Source organism: Poecile atricapillus, chromosome 9 (genome assembly GCF_030490865.1).
Source record: "Poecile atricapillus isolate bPoeAtr1 chromosome 9, bPoeAtr1.hap1, whole genome shotgun sequence".
NCBI classification, from domain to species: domain Eukaryota; kingdom Metazoa; phylum Chordata; class Aves; order Passeriformes; family Paridae; genus Poecile; species Poecile atricapillus.
The window spans coordinates 23,840,289-23,859,428 of record NC_081257.1 but is presented as its reverse complement, the minus strand read 5'-3'; the positions used below and the strand labels follow the sequence as shown (position 1 = coordinate 23,859,428).

General features: G+C 44.1%; 1 protein-coding gene across 2 annotated transcripts in view; it reads left to right on the top strand.

Annotated features, from left to right (window-relative positions):
• The window catches only part of RAD18 (RAD18 E3 ubiquitin protein ligase), a 28,272-nt gene that overhangs the window by 1,865 nt on the left and 7,267 nt on the right, over window positions 1-19,140 (top strand). For both annotated transcript variants that reach the window (XM_058845421.1, XM_058845420.1), the window contains exons 3-11: window positions 204-265; window positions 1,150-1,220; window positions 4,748-5,091; window positions 6,323-6,422; window positions 8,671-8,855; window positions 9,919-9,995; window positions 10,674-10,734; window positions 13,008-13,142; window positions 16,244-16,400. In XM_058845421.1, the coding sequence (XP_058701404.1) occupies window positions 204-265; window positions 1,150-1,220; window positions 4,748-5,091; window positions 6,323-6,422; window positions 8,671-8,855; window positions 9,919-9,995; window positions 10,674-10,734; window positions 13,008-13,142; window positions 16,244-16,400 (1,192 nt within the window). The remainder of the gene's footprint in view (window positions 1-203; window positions 266-1,149; window positions 1,221-4,747; window positions 5,092-6,322; window positions 6,423-8,670; window positions 8,856-9,918; window positions 9,996-10,673; window positions 10,735-13,007; window positions 13,143-16,243; window positions 16,401-19,140) is intronic.

Sequence of the window (19,140 nt, the reverse complement as noted above, 5' to 3'; positions counted from 1 at the left end):
ATATTTGATATTGAACCAGGTTTGCATAAAATACGGGTTCTCTTGTGCCAGTGATAATCTCAATTCCATGTAAAAATTGTGTATTTTCAATATTTGGGTATTGTGGAATAGCTTGCATGTATTGTTCAGTAAGGAAATACACAGGCCAGGATGTGGAAATGTATTTGGAATCATGTTCAAAATGATGTATTTCCTTTTTCCAGACTGTTCCCTTTGTATCCGCAAGTTTTTGTCCTACAAAACGCAGTGTCCAACGTGCTGTGTGGTAAGTGTGGCTTTGGTTTGCTTTTGTCCCCTTCATTTTTTATCTTTTGGCAAATCTCAGGAGCTTTTCCCTTTGGACTATGCCAAGTAATCAATTCTGCCTGCGTGGGCCAAGTGTGGTGCTCTTGCATCTGGAATTCTCCTGTGTCAGTGCAGGCAGAAGGGGATGGAGCATCAGGCCTGGGGTTTGGCTCAGGGCTGTGTGTACAATCTGTCACAAAACATTTAATACTGATTTGTTGAAATACTCCCATCATTTAAACCAGCAGTACTGAAACATAAATGCTTTATTTTCTGAGTGTGTAACCCCATTTAATCGCAAAATAAAATAAAAAAATAATGAAAGCTTTGTTAAAAAGAAGAGCAGAGAGAGTTACAACGAGATAAAAATCAGAAATTGTTTAAAAATAATGAATTGAATGCACAAAGGCATCTCATAATTCATATCTTCATTCCATAATCAGAAGATTAACATTTCCCTTCATCAGTTTTCATGCTTTGTTGCTTAAGGTTCTTACCACCTTCAGAAGATCTCTAGTTTGGTTTTCAAAGTTATTAGACTTGTTCTCAACAAACCATTGTTGGAGCCTGGGCACACTGGGCTTTGTTGCTTTAGCTTTATGCTTTGTTTTTACCTATTACCCTAAATATCCCAGACTTGACTTCTCAGACAGTTTTTTTAATATGAGATATTTTTTGGGGAAGAAATGTTTATCCTTTAAGCATTTTAATTCTTGTAGCACTTTAGTGGGGGTAGCTGAGGCATCATGCTGAGAAGCAAGTTATTGGTCACTTGAACATTTTCTGGGCACTTGCTGTTTTCACTGCACTTGAATGTTTGTTTGTTTAGGTTTGTTGTTTCTTTTTCTTTCTTTTTTTTAATAGGCAGTCTCAGAATCTGACCTGAAAAACAACCGGATTTTAGATGATCTAGTGAAGAGCTTTAACTCTGCAAGGTATTTATGTAATTTCATGGCTACTCTGTCTGGTTTGGCAGCTGGAAAGGTGTGACCACAGAGCCCTGGAGAGGAGTGTGTGAGAACTGGGCAAAAAAATTGTGGTGTCACAGAAGCATTGTCAAAGATGAATGTTTGCACTTTGGGAAGATGCTGCAGTGTCCTGGCTGAAGGTTACTGTCCACTCAAGTGATCTGGAGCTTTTAAAAGGTCATTTTGGTTCTGCTGCTGGTTAACTGCTCTGGAAGTTACAGTCCCTGCCAGTGTGTAGGGAGTCAGCAGATCTGGCAGGGTTCTGAGTGGGAAATACTGGCAGTAAAGGTTTTCTGCAGGATCCTTCCTGTGTGTGCAGGGGAGATTCTGAACAGAAGGATTTTGTCCAGTGTAATGGTCCCCTTGCAAGAGCATTCTTTTGGCTAGGAAAATTATAGGTATTGAAAGACTGAAAATGTGAGTTTTCTTGAGTAAGGAAAGTAATGGAGTGCTATGCTTTCAACTTGATTTCTGAGCTACTTTTCTGTTTGTTTTTAATTCAATTTTTAGCTTCACATCCCTTTAAAAGTCAGCAACAACAGAATAAATAAGACTTGATAAATTCTCACAACAGTAAATACATGAAGCCCCTTGTATTATCTATTTTCTTTTGATAAGAATCTACTCAGTGATTTTCTGGGAATTCTGTGGGTGCTCCTGTCTGTACAGGAGACAAATGCACTTTCAACTTTTTCTCTGAAATTAGTTTGGAGCTGGATGTCAATGAGACTCTTGGCTTTGTAAGTAACAAGAGGCATGGTTCAATTGATGGCTTTGTATCATGAGAGTTTCTCTGATGAAGATCATAGAATGTAGATAGATCTAATCTTCTATATGACCACTATTAGATTTAGTTGATTTATTTGAGTAATTTAAATCCTAAAGTTCCATCGTTTCAGCTTGAGTTCTGGTGCTTCCTAGTGATAAATGGATTACTATTTTTTTGTTAATGCCTAATTTTGTAGGGAGCAAGTAGTGCTGACTTGGATCCATTATGATATTGAATCTTAAATGTTAATTTTTTGGACTGCTTTACTGGATCAGTATAAATCTTACCAGTGAGAGGAGTTCAATAAGCTTTCCTTTTGTGACTTGGAGTTCAATCAATTTCTCACATGAAGCTGGATCAGAAGGGCTGTGGAGCCCTGTCTGGCTCCCTGCTGGCTGCTTCAGTGGGACAGACTGTGCAGGGGAGTGGAGGCAGTGTCACTGTGGTGTCCCCTGGGGCTGCCCGTGCCCTGAGCTGAGGGGACATTTATGTGCATTGTTCAGTCACAGCACCACTGCTCTTCTGTCCTGGTGATGCTGGTACAGGACAGATCTTCTGGCTCCCCCCTCCTTCTCCATCTCGCCTTTTGGCTGTCCCCAAAAACAAACCCACAGTCCAGGTGTTGAAGAGCTCAGCATGTTCAAAAGATCAAGTATGTTCTAACTTGACTTTGAGCTTTGGGTAGTTGGATGTTTATGAAAATTAGGCTTTAAATCTTTTCAGCATTTCACAAAGTGCAAACCCATTTCTTAAGTCAGGCCTGGAGGGGAAGGAAATGGTAATGTTGGTGGCACTTAGCAGAGTGAAGGCTGTGCTCCAAGGTCAGTGCATGCAGGGAATGGGAATCATTCCAAGCAGAGTGCAATCCCATTTGTGCTCTGCTCAGCATTAGGTGTTTGCAGGATGAGCTGTGCTGGATGTGTGGGAATGCAGCTCCCTCTCTGCACAGAGGGTGGGCTGTCAGTGAAAGTGGAGATGTCCTGTCCTCCTTGTGGCCATGGATGTTTGTTTCTCTGTGTGGAAGGGAGAGGAGGGGTTCTGGGCAGGCTTTAATGGCTGTGACTGCACCGTGCCCCCAGCGGGGCAGGGGCCTGGGGGACACTGCCACCAGCAGCTTTCTGTTCCCTGCCTGTGCTCTGGGGCAGAACTCATGGTTCTGGCCAGCCCAGGAGAGAAAGATGAGCAGTCTTTGCAGCAGCCAGCTGTCCTTAATGAAGAGTTCTCTTATCCATTGCAGGATCCTCAAAAATAACATGTAAAGTTTTGTGTGAACTGTAAAGAGTTGATTTCATTGCCCTCTACTAAAGAGATCATTTTGAGAAAATTTGTCAGTTCCTGCGTCACCTTGTTAGAAACTTAGCAATAGAAATGAGAGTGGTACTTGCCTACATAGAAAAGCAGTAGTCCTTGCTGAAAAGAATCTCTGCTGTTCTTCACCCATAGGGAAGAAAAATGTTTTTATTGTCAAGTTTATCTCTGTTTCCTGGTCAGGGTTACTGGAGAGGTAGTGAGTCAGAGGAATAAACACATCAACTGGGTGCTCAGAGAGCAGCTGCTGCCATTGCTGGTGTGGTGACTGAGCCTCCAGCAGGAGTACAGGAGGAATCTCAAGGAGATCCATTGCCTTTAGTGCAGTTGGGACTGTCCTGTGTGAGCTGTTCCTAGGACGAGTCACAGCTCTGGCTCTTCCTTGGAATGTCTTTATGTGGAAGTCCTGGGATCCCAACAGCTCTGCCTCAGTGAGACAGATGTAAACAGACTGTAAATGGGAACCAGGAGCCTGATGAAGGACACTTGGTTTTTGTGGGTGTTACAGATCTGAAGGAGAAAATGTGGGAAGCTGTTTATGCTGTTATTGAGGCAGGATGCTGGAGAGAAGGGTGCTAAGAAGCCATCCATCTTTAGTTAGGTGGTTTTTAACTCCCTGCCCTGAGGAGGATGGGTCTCACAGGAGGGTTTGGGTAGTGGCTGTTCTGGTGGATCTGGGCTCGCTGACACCTGGTTGATTCATCTCCCAGCCTTCAGAGGGAAGGACGCTGCTCTGCTCATAAACTGAGCCTTGTCTACTGTGCTGCAGTTACTGCTTTGTGCCAGGAAGATAAAATTCTGTCAGCTCAGAGCTTACAGCAGTCTGTTAAATTGTTGAGAGTGTCACAGATAACACTGAGACTGTACAAAATATGCAGAGGTTTTTGAACATTGTGTAGAACTGATGTTTGCCATGGGATCAGCTGGTGAGTGGCCAGGCTGGTGATGGCAGAGGCTGGACCCCTCCATCACTGCATGCTTTCTCTGGGCTTGCTGAATGATGGATGAGCTTCCAGTGTGGTCATGCTTGTCCGAACCTCTCCAATCACTCCTGTCAGAGTTTCTGTGATTAGTGAGAGAATTGAGTAATTCACTCTGGAGCTGAGGGGAGCGGGTGGCAGGTGACAAAGTGCTGTTGGAGAGCCCAGGGCTGTGCCAGGAGTGTCTGCTGTGCCCTGGCTCTTCTGTCCCTGGGGCTGGAGTGTGGGACCATGAGATGTCATCACCCAGCTGCTCATGAGCCCAAAAAACCATATTTGGGGAGAAGCCAGAGTGGGACTGCTTCCTCCTCTTTTTCCCTCAGTCCCAGCATTTTCTGTAATTGCACACCCAAAGAAGAGTGTGTGTTGGCAAAGAAGTGTCCAAGTTGCTAACAGCATGGAGTGTGAGCTGTGTGTTTTCTCCTGGCTGCCTGCAGGCAGCAGCTCTTGCAGTTGGTGTTGGATGCTCCCCCGGTTCCGGCCCCACCGGCCCGTGGCCAGCGTCCGGCTGCCGAGGGCCACAGGAGTTCTCAGCCAGATTCTAAAGAGGCACCAGGGCTTGACAGCTTCTTAAGAAAGGACAAAGTCTGCACCTCCACAAAGGCAGATGGGCTGGCATGGACTGGTCAGAAGAGTGTCAAAACTGAGGAACACCATGACCCTCCCAGCGCTTCTGCGGAGGTCGGTGGTAAGGACAACGCCGTGGGATCACAGGAGATTCCTGGGTGCGCTGAAAGTCTTGAAAAGCCTTCTACATCTGTGGCAAAAGGAGACAAGAAAGGTGAGGTGTTTATTTTGTGGTTTTGTCCTGCTCTGTCCCCGCTGTGTGGCTGGCTGTAGGTGTTAGAGGACCCTCAGTACGTGGCACTCCTCCCGTTTCTCCAGGGGTTTCTGATGTGTGCTGGCACGTTCAGCTCCTTCCCCTTCAGCTGGCCCGTGCTCCCCTCACACCGCTGCTCCTGTGGGACAGCTCTGCTCCAAGCGTGGTCTTCACCAGAAAGCTCGAGCTGCTGCCAAGGAATTGAATGGAATTCAGCACTTCTGGATCCCTTTGCTTTGAGTAACAACGCTAAAAAACAAGAGTTGTGCAACAGTCTTAGTAAAAATGAAGTAATTTCTCCTTCCCCCCAGTGACTAGACAGACACTGGCATTTATTCTGCTCTTGTATCTGTGAGTAACCAGATGCAGGTTATTTTATAATGTGTTTGTTGTTTGAGGGGTGAGCCTGAACTCAAAATGAGCAAAGCAGCCCTTCTGTTAATATTTCTGTTCACACATTCTCCAGAAGAGCAATCTGCTTTATTTTTTTGTAATTCTAGAGAGTTAAGGTGAATTTACTTTGAAGCATAAACATGCCCATTTATACTAATCAGCCACAATAAAATGGCAAAATCCTCTTAGTTCTGACATGCTGGCAGCCATCCTATTGACCCAGCTAAAAGCTTAAATTAAAACAAAACACCATGTAGGAGTACACCCCTGGTTCTTATTAGTTCAAATTTAGCTGTTCTCTTGTTTAATGATTTATTCATCTGGAACTCTGAAGTTCATGTGTATTCATTAGCTGGATGAATCCTGCTTAAAGAGGTAGCACAGCCAGGAAAGGAGCCACAGGAAACCTGTCATGGTTTTACACATCTGACCTGCTTGTGCTGATAATTTAAAACTCACATGAAATTTTACTGCTTGTTTATTTTTGACCAATTAAAACTTTCACTTGCTTCCCGTTTTATTATATTTTTGAATCTTTGAGCACGCATCACATGGAAATTATTTCCACAAGTGCAAAGTAGTTGGTCAGATAGTATTTGTGAAACACCTGCAGTGAGACAGTTTAGTGTTAATTGTTCCTGTTCTGAGAACTTCTCAGAGCTCAGATGTAACTTCCAGTACAGTAACAGCTCAGGACTTGTGTGTTTTGTCACTGTCCCAGCTATTAGTTTCTCAGAGGAAAACACTGGCTCTTTGCTGTTATATCCACACTAGTAAATTCCTTCTCCCTTGCTTTCAGTGGAATGTCCTGTTTGTGAGGTTGCTATTCTGGAGCAATACATAAACAAACATCTGGATAGCTGCTTGGCCAGAGAGGAGAAGAAGGACAGCCTGCGAAGGTGAGGAACACCCTGGGAGCTTCCACGTGTGTGTGGCTGCTTTGTGCCCTGCTGAACCAAGAGCTGTTTGGTGCTGGGGTGTAATAGAGGTGGTTTGTGTTTGTTTCTGGCTTCCCTGCTGTGTGGAGCACTATGAAATCGCTGTGGGGATTGTCCCTCCTTTGGAAAGTGGGTGGATTGCCAGCTCAATTACTCTTTGGCTTTTAGAGGCAAGAAAACAGTGGCCATTGCTTTAAAAAATTCAGTGTGAGGAGAACTTAGTCTGTGTGTTGTTCTCGTCACCTTTCTGCTCGCTGACATTAAAATTCCCTTCAGATAACACTGATTCCCATTTTTCATTTGGTGGATGAATTGCTTCCTTCACTTCAGGTGTGCCAAGAGACATTTTCTTCAATAGCTGTCAAGTTAAAGAATAAAAATTGCACCTTTCTCTCCTCTCTGTGGGGCTGTTGAAGTTTCCTGAAGATCTCGATTTCCATAAGATGAATGCATTCCTTTGGCTGTGTGCCCCTGCCCCAGCATTGGTCACGGTCGCCACATTCACATCAGCAGTGGAGTTTCAGTTTGTTTTACTTCCAGCAGAAGTTTAGGCTGTTGTTATTTCTGACTGATCAGACTGAAGAGCTGGGAGGATTTGTACTTCAATGCTTGTTTTTCCAATTCCCCTGAACCTTGAATTAGGAAATAATTTTATGCTAAAGCTCTTGTTTTGCCCAGTCATGCTTAGAGTGCAATCTGTAAGCTAAAGGAATTTCAAGATGAAAAAATGCTAAATGAGTATTGAAATCTGATGTTACATTTAATTTCCATTTGGAGTGGTTTAGCGCTTTCTCTGTTCATAATAAATGGAAGAATAAGCCAGCTCTGTCCTTGGTGTCACTCCATGTCCCCAGCAGGGTTGGAGCTGTGTGTGTTTAACCCCTGGTTGCCTGGGCTGGCAGCAGTGGCACAGCAGGCTCTGGGGTGCTGGCCACCCTGCTTCGTGGCCTTTGCTTCCCTGAGGAGTGGGAGCCCTGCTTATCCTCGCTCCAGGCTGTGTTAACAGCTGAGCATTTCAGCAGAACTGCTAATTTAGCACCCCAGAGCTGCACTGGGGTGATTCCAACGTGTGAGTGTGTTTCCAGAGAGCACTGTGTTTGTCAGGTGTGGGGAAACACAACCAGCATTGGGATTTAAACCTCTTGGGAGCTGTGTTCCTGTGGCTGCCTGCTGGAAAGCTGTCAGCACGCTTTGGGTCATGCTGCTGGTGAGCTGGAATATGCACCAAGCTTCTGTGGAACTTTCAAAAGATTTTTTTTAATTATTCGGTGAAATTTTTTATATTTCCCAAAAGAATCTGAAAAAAGTTTCCCTAAAGAGTGTATTGTGGTAATCCATCTTCTTTTTACCAGCCATGCTACAGGGGCTGGATGAGAGTAAATAAATTATTGACAGTTTTTGTAAAAGACTTTTTTTTCTAACCTTGAAATTTTCAATGTGATAAGTCAAAAGTGCTGAATAGTTTTCAAATAAATCTCTCATTTTCACAGTGGAAAGCTGTTAACTGCTTTCTAATCCAGAGTAGTGCAGTTGAACTTTATTTTGCTACAGAAAGAAAAATGTCTGATTAAATGCTGTTCCTCTGTGAATTACTGCAGTTGCAGAAGATGAGTAAGGTTGTAAATGGGTTTTGGCCACTTTGTTTTTTCTAGTTTGAGAGTATCTCACCAGGAGGTGTAGGGAAGCCTGAGCTAATTTGACAGGAGGAAATGTTCTGCTAATTTTAGGTGACAAAATTTGTACTAGGACTTGAATTTTCTCTGGCAGTTTCCTGTAATTAAGATGTTTTCCCCAGCTGTGCCAGGAATGTTGAGTCCTTCTGACAGAAAGCAGTGGAAAGTAGTAAATTTTGACTTTAGCTGTTATTCCTCTGAGAGCACTGTTACTTATCTTTAATGTCTCTCTCTGTATCACCAAACCTTCTGTTAGCTGGGAACTGCTGCCTTCAGGTACATGACTATTTTTCTCAAAGACATTTTTCCAGAAGGCTGAAAAATCTCCTAATTCAAGTTTTGGCTTGATGTTTTAATGATTTTAATATTTCTCCAGCTGATTCAGGTAAGCCATGGCCAGTACTGGGGTGGAAAACCCAAGTTTCTTTCATGTGTATGTTATCCTGAGGGGGTGAAGTACCCATAGGTAATTGTAAATACTTTGATTTTCATAGGAGTATTAATTAAATAGAGTCTCTTTTGTTTTCCTTTGGCAGTTCTACTCACAAAAGGAAGCTGATGTCCAAAGTTGTTTATAACCTGCTGTCGGATCGAGATCTGAGGAAAAAGCTCAAGGAACATGGTCTGTCTACCTCTGGGAGCCGCCAGCAGCTCATTAAGAGACACCAGGAGTTTGTGCACATGTACAATGCTCAGTGTGATTCCCTCAATCCCAAATCAGGTGAGAGAGAACCTGCAGGGAGATGCTGCCAACACAAACCATCAGTCTGCATTTCCCTTCCTGTTCCCTGGGGTGGGCTCAACACTGGTTTGGCTGTTGGGAGAACTGGAGCTGGAAGGATTTTTCTTGTCTAAGATCAGTGTAAAATTCATGTTTAAGCTGCTGGGGTGGGTACTCAGGGTGAGGCTTCACTCAGTGCTGAGTCTCTGCCTCGTGCATCCAGAGGAGGGGAGAGTTGGGGAGCTGTGGTGTCACTTCAGCTGCTCTCCCCTAAATAATGCCAGACTCCTCCTGTGTTCAGAGCCTGTGCACACAGGGTGAATTATTAAACTCACACTTGATGCAGACGTGCACTTTGGGTGGTAGCAGGGAGCCTGAGGTCACTGTGTAACACCAAGAGCTCAGCTCTGAGGAAGCACAGGTGCCACATTCCTGCAGTGGGCTTAAACCAGCTTGGAACAGGTTTTACTCTTTCCCAGCTTAAGATGCTTTTGTTCTGCTTCACTGTATGGTGAAGTGTTCATTTTCATAACTGCCCAGAGCTGCCTGGCAGTGCTGTGGAGATGATGAAATGCAGAAACAGATTTGTAAATGTCAGAGTAAACTGTGCAGGGTTCTGCATAGCTGTGGCTCCAGTTAAATGTTACAGTTAAGTTGTTTATAGGCTTTGGATGTGTCTGACAGTTGTTGAAGTCGGTTGTAATTCCTCTGTGGGCTGTGGGCTTTGCCCTTGAGCCTGCACATGCTTCTGTTGCTCTGGAAGGTGGTTTGGGGGACAAAGTAAGATAAACAGTAGATGCAATCATTGTGTCTTCCACTGAAACTTCCAGTATAAAATGGAAAATCTCTCTGAATTGTGTACCACAAGCACTGTTGTGTGCAGGAGTGAGGTTCAGTAGGATTTGGAAAGAGCACATTTGCCTGGGATTGGAGCCTGAGCTTTCCCTCTCAGAGGGCTGATGCTGTTTATCTTTTAAATTGGGGGTAGTTTCAGTCAGTGCTGTTACAGCTCTTTATTACCCAGCTCCTGTTTCAGTGATCCCTTTCTTGTATTTCCAAACAGTTGCAGAGGTTGTTAAAGAGCTGGAGAAGAATGAGAAGATCCGGGTTCAGCTGGAGTGTAACAAACACAGTGAAAATGTGAGTGACTGGTCTGGGTTCTCACTGAGGGGTGGCCAGCAGAAACTGCAGAGTGGGCACTGACAGTGTCTGCCTGTTGCTGTGGTGTGGGAATTCCCAGGCTGGCTGCATGTTAGAATTCACATTTAGCATTCTGTAATGAGCCTGCTTTTCTCACACCACACCTTTGTCATGGGCAGCCCTGCGTGCACTGCTGCTTTTTATGCCCAAACCCTTTAAGTAGGAGCAGTTTTTGACTGCAGTAAAAATTCTTGAGCAATGTTCTCCTTGGCCATACTGGAAGATCTTGACCCTCCATGGCAGCGTGGGGAATATTTTGCTTCCTAGAATTCTCTAGGATTTAGCTAGCAAATTCCATGCTTCTGTATCGGCCGTAGTGCCTGCCCTTTTCCCATGACATTTGATGCTTTGGTGACTTTTGAAGCCTGTTTGTTGCACAGTGTTAGGAAATATTTTATGGCCCACATGTGCTGGGTGTTACTTGGTCCTGGTGGCTCTGTGGAAGCAGGGCAGGACACTGTGGACACGTTCTGTAAATGTGTGTTGATGTGATGAGCTACTGAAAGCTGAGGGGGAAAAACAAACAGTTGCTTCTTCCAGTTTTAAGTCTCTAATTTCAAAGTCTGCAGCTTTATCATCTTTTTATTTATGTTAAAAACATTTGTGTGATTTCTGTAGAACTTGACCTTCACAAAGGACCAGACAGAGGAAGAAATAGATGAGATCCACGCTGAATATCGTGAGTAACGTGCAAATTTCACCTCATTTTGCTTTTAAATTCCCTTTCTTTACCTTTGAGCTAAAATGCAGACACTGATTGCCTCCAAAGGCATCTCTATTAATGCACTTTGTTCTGCCATGTTTGCTGGAGATGAAAACAGAGCAGGGTGTGGGGTGTGCAGCTGAGTGGTGTCACTGGGAGCCCTCTGCAGCAGAACTGCTCTGAAAGGCTTTCCTGAACCCACCTGGGGCCTGGCCTTCCTGAGCCTGCTCTTATTTTCTTGGCCTGTTGTACACATTTAGAACAAAAATGCATTCATACTGTCTTCATTTTTTCAAAGACAGGTATTTGATTGAGTTTAGATTGCTGAAAGGGCATGGCTACAAAACTGATCACTTGGAGCTCTTGATAGTCTGAAGCAGATTAACTGAAAATTGAAAAGTTAAAGGTAGGAAAAAGGAGAAGATAGAAAAGTATTTTAATGGGGAGATACGGTGTTAAAACTAATAAAAAATACTGACCAAGAGGCCAATGGTAACTGGTGTCAGGTAATTATTCCTGATAAAATAATAAGGAAGAAATCATAAGCATGAAAAGAAGAACTGTATGTTCAAATTGAAGAACAGTTTAAGATTAAAGAACTCTTATCAAATGCCATTACTTCACTGTAAAACAGGTGGACTTCAGAAAGCTTTATTACACAATGAAGCATTTTTTCCCTTTTATTTTACAGCATTTGCACCTCAGACCCTAATTCCCCACTGAATGAATGAATGAATGAATGAATGAATGAATGAACTCTGGTGTAAATTCTGAATAAAAACCCCCAAATGTACTTTTCTTCTGCTTTTCCATATGAAAAAGCACTCTGGGGCTGTGAACAGCCTTTGGGGAAGGCAGGACAAACTCTTTGGGAGAAAACACATTTTTTCTGCTTCTTTGCACTTTCCCAGGCTCTTGGCAACTCACACATTGCACTGTTGGCATTTTTTTGTTGTCTATGAAATACCAATTAACACATTGGCTTGATGAACCTGAGGATGGGAGCTGGCACTTACAGCCACTGTCATTTCCTTCTGCTCTGCAGGACCTGGGAACACTCTCAGCTCACTCTGCTTTTTTCATGGTCTTTATTTAAAGAGTTAAAAAATCTACAGGAAAGGAAGTACATCTGTAAAAAAAATTTATTTGGTTGTCTTTTCTGCTTATAAATCTTTAATTTGCCATGCTCTTTGGAGGTCTGCTGCTTTGTTTTGTGTTTAAATATTTGTCCTTCTGTCTGGGGCTGGTTTATGTTGCTGCAGTTTGGTGGGATGTGCTTGGGGTGTCATTTCAGCACCACAGTGATTTACAGTGTAGCTGAGTAGTGCTTGTGTGCCAGGACATTTCTTTTCCAAAAGCTTTGTAGCTCTGCCATGAGCCAGAACAACAAAAGATAGTAATGCTGGAAAAACTGAAGCACCAAAGGAATTCTGTAATGAGGGTGCAGCGACTCAGACACGACATCTGGGACAGAACTTGCTTTTTATTAACAGAATTTTTGGCCTTATGTGGTGTTTTCAGCTACTCAGGGAAAGGGAGACAGTGTCAAATCTGTTTCCTTCTGTGGGGCAGAACGTGGTGTTGTTTTATCAAAGAATACATCAAAGAATTTCTTCACAGAAAGGGTGGTCATTGATTGGAATGGGCTCCTCAGGGAGGTGACACAACTCTTGACAGTCCTTTCTCAGAAGGAATTCCTGCTCTGTCCACCCTGAGCCTCCCCTGGCCCAGCCTGGGGCTGTTCCCTCTCCTCCTGTCCCTGTCCCTGGGAGCAGAGCCTGGTCCCTCCTGGCAGGGCTTCCCTCCCTGAGTTAGGAGATCCACAGCATCCTGCTGGGGACACCAGGTGTTTCCCCAGCCTCTGAGTAAAGCATTTCAAGGTTAAACAACTCCATTGCTTTGGCTGAGCAGCAGAGAAGTGCTTAAAACTTCCCAAGTGATGGAAAGTGCAGAGAGTATTTGCATTATTGACTTAAAGGATCTGAATCTCAGCAGTGTGATGGGCATGACACAGAGCATGAAGTGTTCATCTGTGCCTGTGCTCTGCACTGTGGGCAGCTAACAAAGCACAGACACGGATTTGGGTCATTAATAGAATATGGAACGTATCACAGCACTGGATTGGTTTTCATCTGCTGTAACAAAAATGCTTTTAATTCAGTTTTTTGTGTCCATTTCTGTTCATGTCCTTTCAGTGTGCCATACCTTAGTCCTGTGGGGGTGGTCAGTGATGCTCTGTTGCCTTTCAGGAAACAAACACAGGAGTGAATTCAAGTTCTTGGTGGATCAAGTAAATAAACGGTGGAAGAAAACAGGTGAGAGGAAAGCAGAAAGTGCTCAAAGCAAAGAGGAAGTCTCTGTCCAAGAGCTGCCAGCAGCCACAGGTCAGTGACATTCGTGTGATCCCCTCTTGGATCAATCTAAGAAGTGCAGGGTTCCCAAAGAGATGATCTTTCATCTGTTGTTGTTTTCCTAGACCCTTTAAGGGGAAAAAAAACCCAACCAGCATAAAGATCAAGCAGACCCTAAAATGATTTATTACTGATGATTTGAGTGTGGAACATAAGCATGACCCATAATAAATAGATTTGATTTCTGTGTGGTGTGTGTGGATGTGCTCTGTCTGGGGCATGCTCCAGCTGCCTGGAAAGGGCTGTCAGGTCCTGGTTCAGGTTTGCTGGGGGTGCTGAGGGGCAGCCACTCGACCCCTCTGGAAGGAAGGTGAAGGTGGCTGCTGCTTGCTGCCTCAGCCTTCCAGCATCCTTCCTGTGAGAGGGGTTGGGAACTGCAGAAGTGTTTGTGGGGATTGGATTCAGGAATTATTAATCCTGAGACTGAAGCAATAAAATCCTTGGGCTTGCTTTAGGCTGTTGATGCAGGATGTTGCCTCTCTTTGACTTGCTGTGTTTTGTGATGACATGCTGGAGCACAGTGAGAAGTCCACAGCTCCTGAGTGGCTGGGAGGAAGGAGCAGCCTCCAGCCTGTTCCTTCTTGCTCCCCACAGCCCCAAACACCTCCAGGGTGTGCCCCAAGCTGCCTGCAGGCTCCTTTGTCTCCTTTGGGTTGTGTTTCCTGGCTGCTTTGGCAGCAACATCTGTCTTTGAACGTGGGATTTAGAGGAGCATTCCTCAGCCTAATGGAACTTGTGGATTTCTAATCTATTTAAGAGACTGAGTTTTGGCACAAATCCCACTGGCCAAAATGGGACGTGCTGTTGTCTGTACACTGGGGAAAACATCCTGGGTTGTTTGCCCCAGCTCTCACAAATCCCTGTGCTCTTGAGCTCAGTTAATCTGTGGCTCTCTCCAGTGCTGGCTCATCCAGCAGAGCTCTGAAGAATAAAAAGAAATGAAGAAAACAGTATAATAGTATGAATTTTATCCTTATTGTTTCCTGCAGACCTTGATGCCAGTGCATAATCTGTTCTGTGTAAAGGGTAAAAGTTAAGGAATCTCAAGGACAAAATATCTAAAGCTGTTCCTCTTCTATAGCAGAAGCAGAGGCAATGTATTATTGAGGTCACAGCCTTGATTTCCAGCTCTAGAAGGGAGGGATGGGCTGCTGTGGATTTTGGGGTTTCTGATGTGAGCTGTTGTGTGTGTGCTGCCCTGCAGGCTTTGAGAAGAACTGAGGTAAAGCTGTAGAGTTTCTTCAGAAGAGTGGTCAGGTAGAAAATAACTTGGATCAGATGTATCGTGGAAATATCATGGATCAGATGTTCAGAATGTGGCAGCACCTCATTTGGTTCTGGCAAACCTGCACAATTTCCATTACACTTTGTTCTCTGAGCTTCCAATAATCCTTGGAATTTCAGTTTTGGGTTTTATGCACAACATCTGCACTTGGATGACTGTTTGTAAACAGCTGAAAAAGCAGAAATTTCCAGGGAAGGAACAGATGCCTAAAACCTGTTTCCTTGGGGCTCCTTGTTAACTGAAATTGCCTTTGAATTAAACTGGGAGTTACAGCATGGGAAAGGAAGAAGCCAGGAATGGGCTGATGGTAACAGCTGGTAGAGCCAAGGCTTTGTCTGCATTCCTTATCCACTTCCTTTGGCTTCTCGTGGTGGAATTATACAGAGTTAAATCAGATCTTTGGTTTGGTTGGGCTTTTGTTGGTTTGTTCATTTATTTTAATTTCCCCCTGCATCTCTCCCATTGCCCTCTCCTGTACTATTGGTTATGTAATTTAACCTCATTCTGTTTGTGGTGACATTTTAATTATCTGTTCCTGATTTACATCATCTTGCTTTTCATCTTTAAGCTTAAATACCTGTTTCCCAGTCTTTATAACTTTTAAACATAGGGCTGTGCTTTGCCTAAGGGGAAGGTGCCATGAGGATTTGATATATATTGGTACTAAATAATTTGATTCAATAAATATTAGCTGTGCTGGGCTGCATTATTGCACAGGCCTTTGCTATTTTTACCCTGCTAATTTCAGAGCTGTGTTTTGTTAGTTGGACAACTGACTCACTGGGATCTGCTGGTTGTTTGTCAGCAGACAAAAATACGCCCCTGATATTTAATTATGCCTGTTAGCAGGAGAGAAAGGGCAAGCTGAGCTAAATCCAAAGATTGTGATGCCCCTCCACTCTCTAATTAAAATTCTGCTTGACCATTTCTGTCCAAACCATTGCTGGAGGGGCAGAAAAGTCAGAGTGGTTTGAGCAGGAGCGTGGCCCTGAGATGGAGCCAGGACATGTCTGGGGCTGTCAGCATCAGTTATCAGTGAGATGGGTCTGGGGAGGGCTTAGAGTCCATTTTCAGTTAAGTAAATCACTTGCAAATATTTGTGGGTATGGCATAAGGGTAGTTTGTCTTTTCATACCAGAATTTTTCAGCTGTATCTGTTTTCTCTTTGGAGGGGCAGAAGGTGTCTTTTCAGAGAACTGTTCATCTTCTCCTTGGACAAAACACTTGACACAGAATCAGCAGAATGCTTTTCAATTTTTGTCTGTTGCGTTGTCTAGAAATTATTATTCCTGTTGAAATGGAAATGTCAGTGCATTGACCTTGTCTTAGTTGCATAAGGAAGTAAATCACAACTGAAAATAAGCCTGTTAACTTGATCTGTAAAACTGAAAGCTCAAGCTGTCAGATGCAGGGGCTGGAGGGAATTGGTAGCACAAGCAGCCAACAGCACTCATTTAGTGCTTGCTAATTTCTGAAATAAAGTTGCATCCTATTAAATGTGTAACACATCCTCACCCTTCATTTCTCTCCTTGTGTTTGAAACTCAACAGTGAAACATTTCTGGTTCTCAGGGAGTTGTTGGTTGGTTTCTTTTTTAAATATACACAAAAAGAAATTCAACCTTTGAAACTGTCAGAGTGTTGGAAAGTAAGTATGTGGGAATGAGAAGTTGGTATTTAAATGTTTATAACTTACTTTTTTCTTAAAAATCTATCTCTAGGCTGCAGAATCCTAAACAATAGTATTTTGCATTATCATTCTTCCTAATCTGTGTCTTTCCTCTTGGTAGAACCTGGGGAAGAGCATCCCACAGCTGTCATCCCTGGAAAAGCCCAGGCACTCCAATCAGAAGTTCCCGATGGCCAAAGGAGTGAATCTCATTGCTTGAAGGATTGGCAGAGATCAGCCTCTCCTGAATTCTCCCTGTCCTCTGGCTCAAGCAGCAGGTTAGTGAGGGAGTCACTTTGTGCTGGATGAGAGCGTGGAGCAGTGCAGGCAGCCAGCTGCACAGGAGGGGTGCTGAGCTGTGCTCACAGAGTCACACCCAAATACAGGTAAAATTCACTCAATGGTCTGTAATGCCTTCAGAAGGGATTGCTAGTGTAAATGTTCCTTTAGATACAAAAACAGGGAGGGGAATGTCTGGGGAGCCAGGAGTGTGCTTGGTGAGCTCCTTCCACTGCTTCACCTTCCCATCTGCTGGAGGTTTTATTTAGAGAGGTCCCAAAATTGATACAGCCCCAGCCTTTCAAGTAGTATATCTGTAAGGACCTGTGGCCCCAGGTTCTTCAGAAGAGGTGAAAAAGTCATTGAGAACAAATACAGAATAATTGGGTTTTGCTATGTGTCTAAAAGCAAGAGAGCTAATTTTGTGATCTTGTTGATAACAGAAATGAGAGGAGAATGCAGGAATAAAAGGGTTTCCTGTGTTTTTAGAAGTGGGAGATAATCAGAGGAAGTAGCTGAAGGTCGCCAGCTGAGCTAGGAGTGACATTTCTTGATTTCCCACCCCTTAGACCCCTGGTAGCTGCCTCTTCCTCCTTGTTCTGCAAATCCTAAGAGTAAAGCAATGATTGGCTTCACTGTTGAATATTAACAGTTATTAACAATTATTCTAATTGAAATATTTTAACAGAAACCAATTTTCCTAAAGTCATTTTCGTTCACAAAGAGCTTTTAAAATTCATCTTGAGGGTTAAAGAGCTTTTAAAAGTTGTCATGAGGGTTCCCTTTTACAGAGGGAAATGTTGAACTGTGAGTGAAAGCCTGAGGGGACTTTGGAATGGGGAGATCAGCTCAGAGGATTAGAGAGCATCAAATAGTAAATGTCTTTGTTTTACAGGATCAAACTTGGCTGCCTGTTTCCATTTACTTGAATCAGTGGGAGCACACAGTAAATATTTGTCAGTAAACAGCAATGTGCTGGCTGGCAGAGTGCTTGGGGAGGCAGGAAGGGTCCTTGTTGCCCTTTCTGAATATCACTGCATTTCTGTTTGGCTTCAGACCTGCCTTACAGGCCAGTAAAGCCCTTCCCCTCCTGTGGCCTTTCCCCTCTGTGCTGTGTCTTTCTGCCTGATCTGGTACTGTAAAATTGACAAAGGCACATCAGTTTATGTGCTGTTCAATGTGTCACAAGCCTTTAGGGGAGCACAGGACTAGATTTATCTCAGTTTCTCAGGCTGCAAATGATGACGACAGTTTTTCCTTCCCTGTGATCAGGGAGCTGTTCTCCTGCTCGTGTCTTGGTCAGTCCCAGTGCTCTGGAGTCACACAGAACTGCACCTTGGTGTACCCAGTGCTGGAGTGCCTCACTTCAGGTGTGTTGGAGCAGATTCCCCAGCTCTCAGGGGGCACAGCCACCTGCAGAGGTTGGGTTCCTCTGGTCTGTGCCCAGGGCAGGGGCAGCTGGAGAGGCCCAGGGAGCCTTGGGGCATCACACCCTGCAGCTTCCCCTGCTCTGCATCCAGCCCCAGCGTTTGGGCTGCACAAAGAGGGTGAGAGCAGCAGCAGTAATGCAGAGAAAGCTCAGCTGGAGAGGCAGATGCTGCCTGGTGATGATGGAGGGTCCCTCTTGTCTGACCACAGTGTTCCTCATGCCAACCTGTACCTTGCTAAGGAGCACTGTAGAGTTCTCCTGTGTTTTTTGGGAAATAAAGGAAGGTTGCAGGGAGTCTCCCCCTTTCCAGGGTAGAGGAACATGTACTGAAAAGAGTTCAGCATGCTCTTTGTGCTCCTGGTAGCTGTTCTGAAGGGGCAGGAGGGCTGCTGGGCTCAGTGCAGTGCCCGGGTTCCTGTGGGGTCCTGCCATGCCCATGGAGCAGCTTTGGACTGTGCAGTTCATCCACAACTGCAGCTCTTGCTCCCACGTGTCCCAAGGGCCCTGGGATCTGGCAGCTGGCAGGGGCTGTAGCAACAGGTGTAGCCATTCAAACTGCATGAAAGAAAGACATATTTTATCACTGTGTGGTTACCATGGGGCTGGTACTTTGTTAATTGTAGTGAAATAAATCCAGCACAAATCAAACAAGAATGATTTAGATGCTGATGGTTTTAGTAGTATTGTGGTATTGTATCAAGTAATGGACTTGTGAGGCTGGTGTTTTTCTGATAACGAGAGGGTCTCCTTTGCCAAGAGTAAATGTTTTTCACATTGAAATGTCAAAACTGGAAATATATTTGGAACTCCAAATCTGCATGCTGTGTTCTTGTGAGCAGGGCACTTCTAAATGGAAGGCTGTTGTTTTGATGAATTAAACCAAAATGAGGATGTTGAGTAGCATATAGAATATAACAGAACAATCTGCAAGTCAGAGTTGAAACGTTTGTTCTGCAAAAAGATCCTGCAAAGAAATCAGTGCTGCTTTCTCCTTCAGTGCTGTTTTCTCCTTCATAAAGTTTGTCCCTTTTCAGTCTCATGTAAATAGCTGCTAAGGGGGTAGTTGGTCAAGATTAGAAATTCATCCATTGTACACCAATCACTGCTGAAATGATATTATTCAAAGGTCTGTGCTAAAACTGACAAAATGAGAATTTTGCTCCTGCAGGAGGAAAGATGCAGGCCAGGTGTGGAGGTTGTAGCAGTGCCCCAAACATGATTGTGCTCTGGGGAGATTGATGACCCCACCAAGAGAACAAACTGTGTGTTACAGATAAGCACCAAAACACAGCCATGGCTTTGAAAGGGTA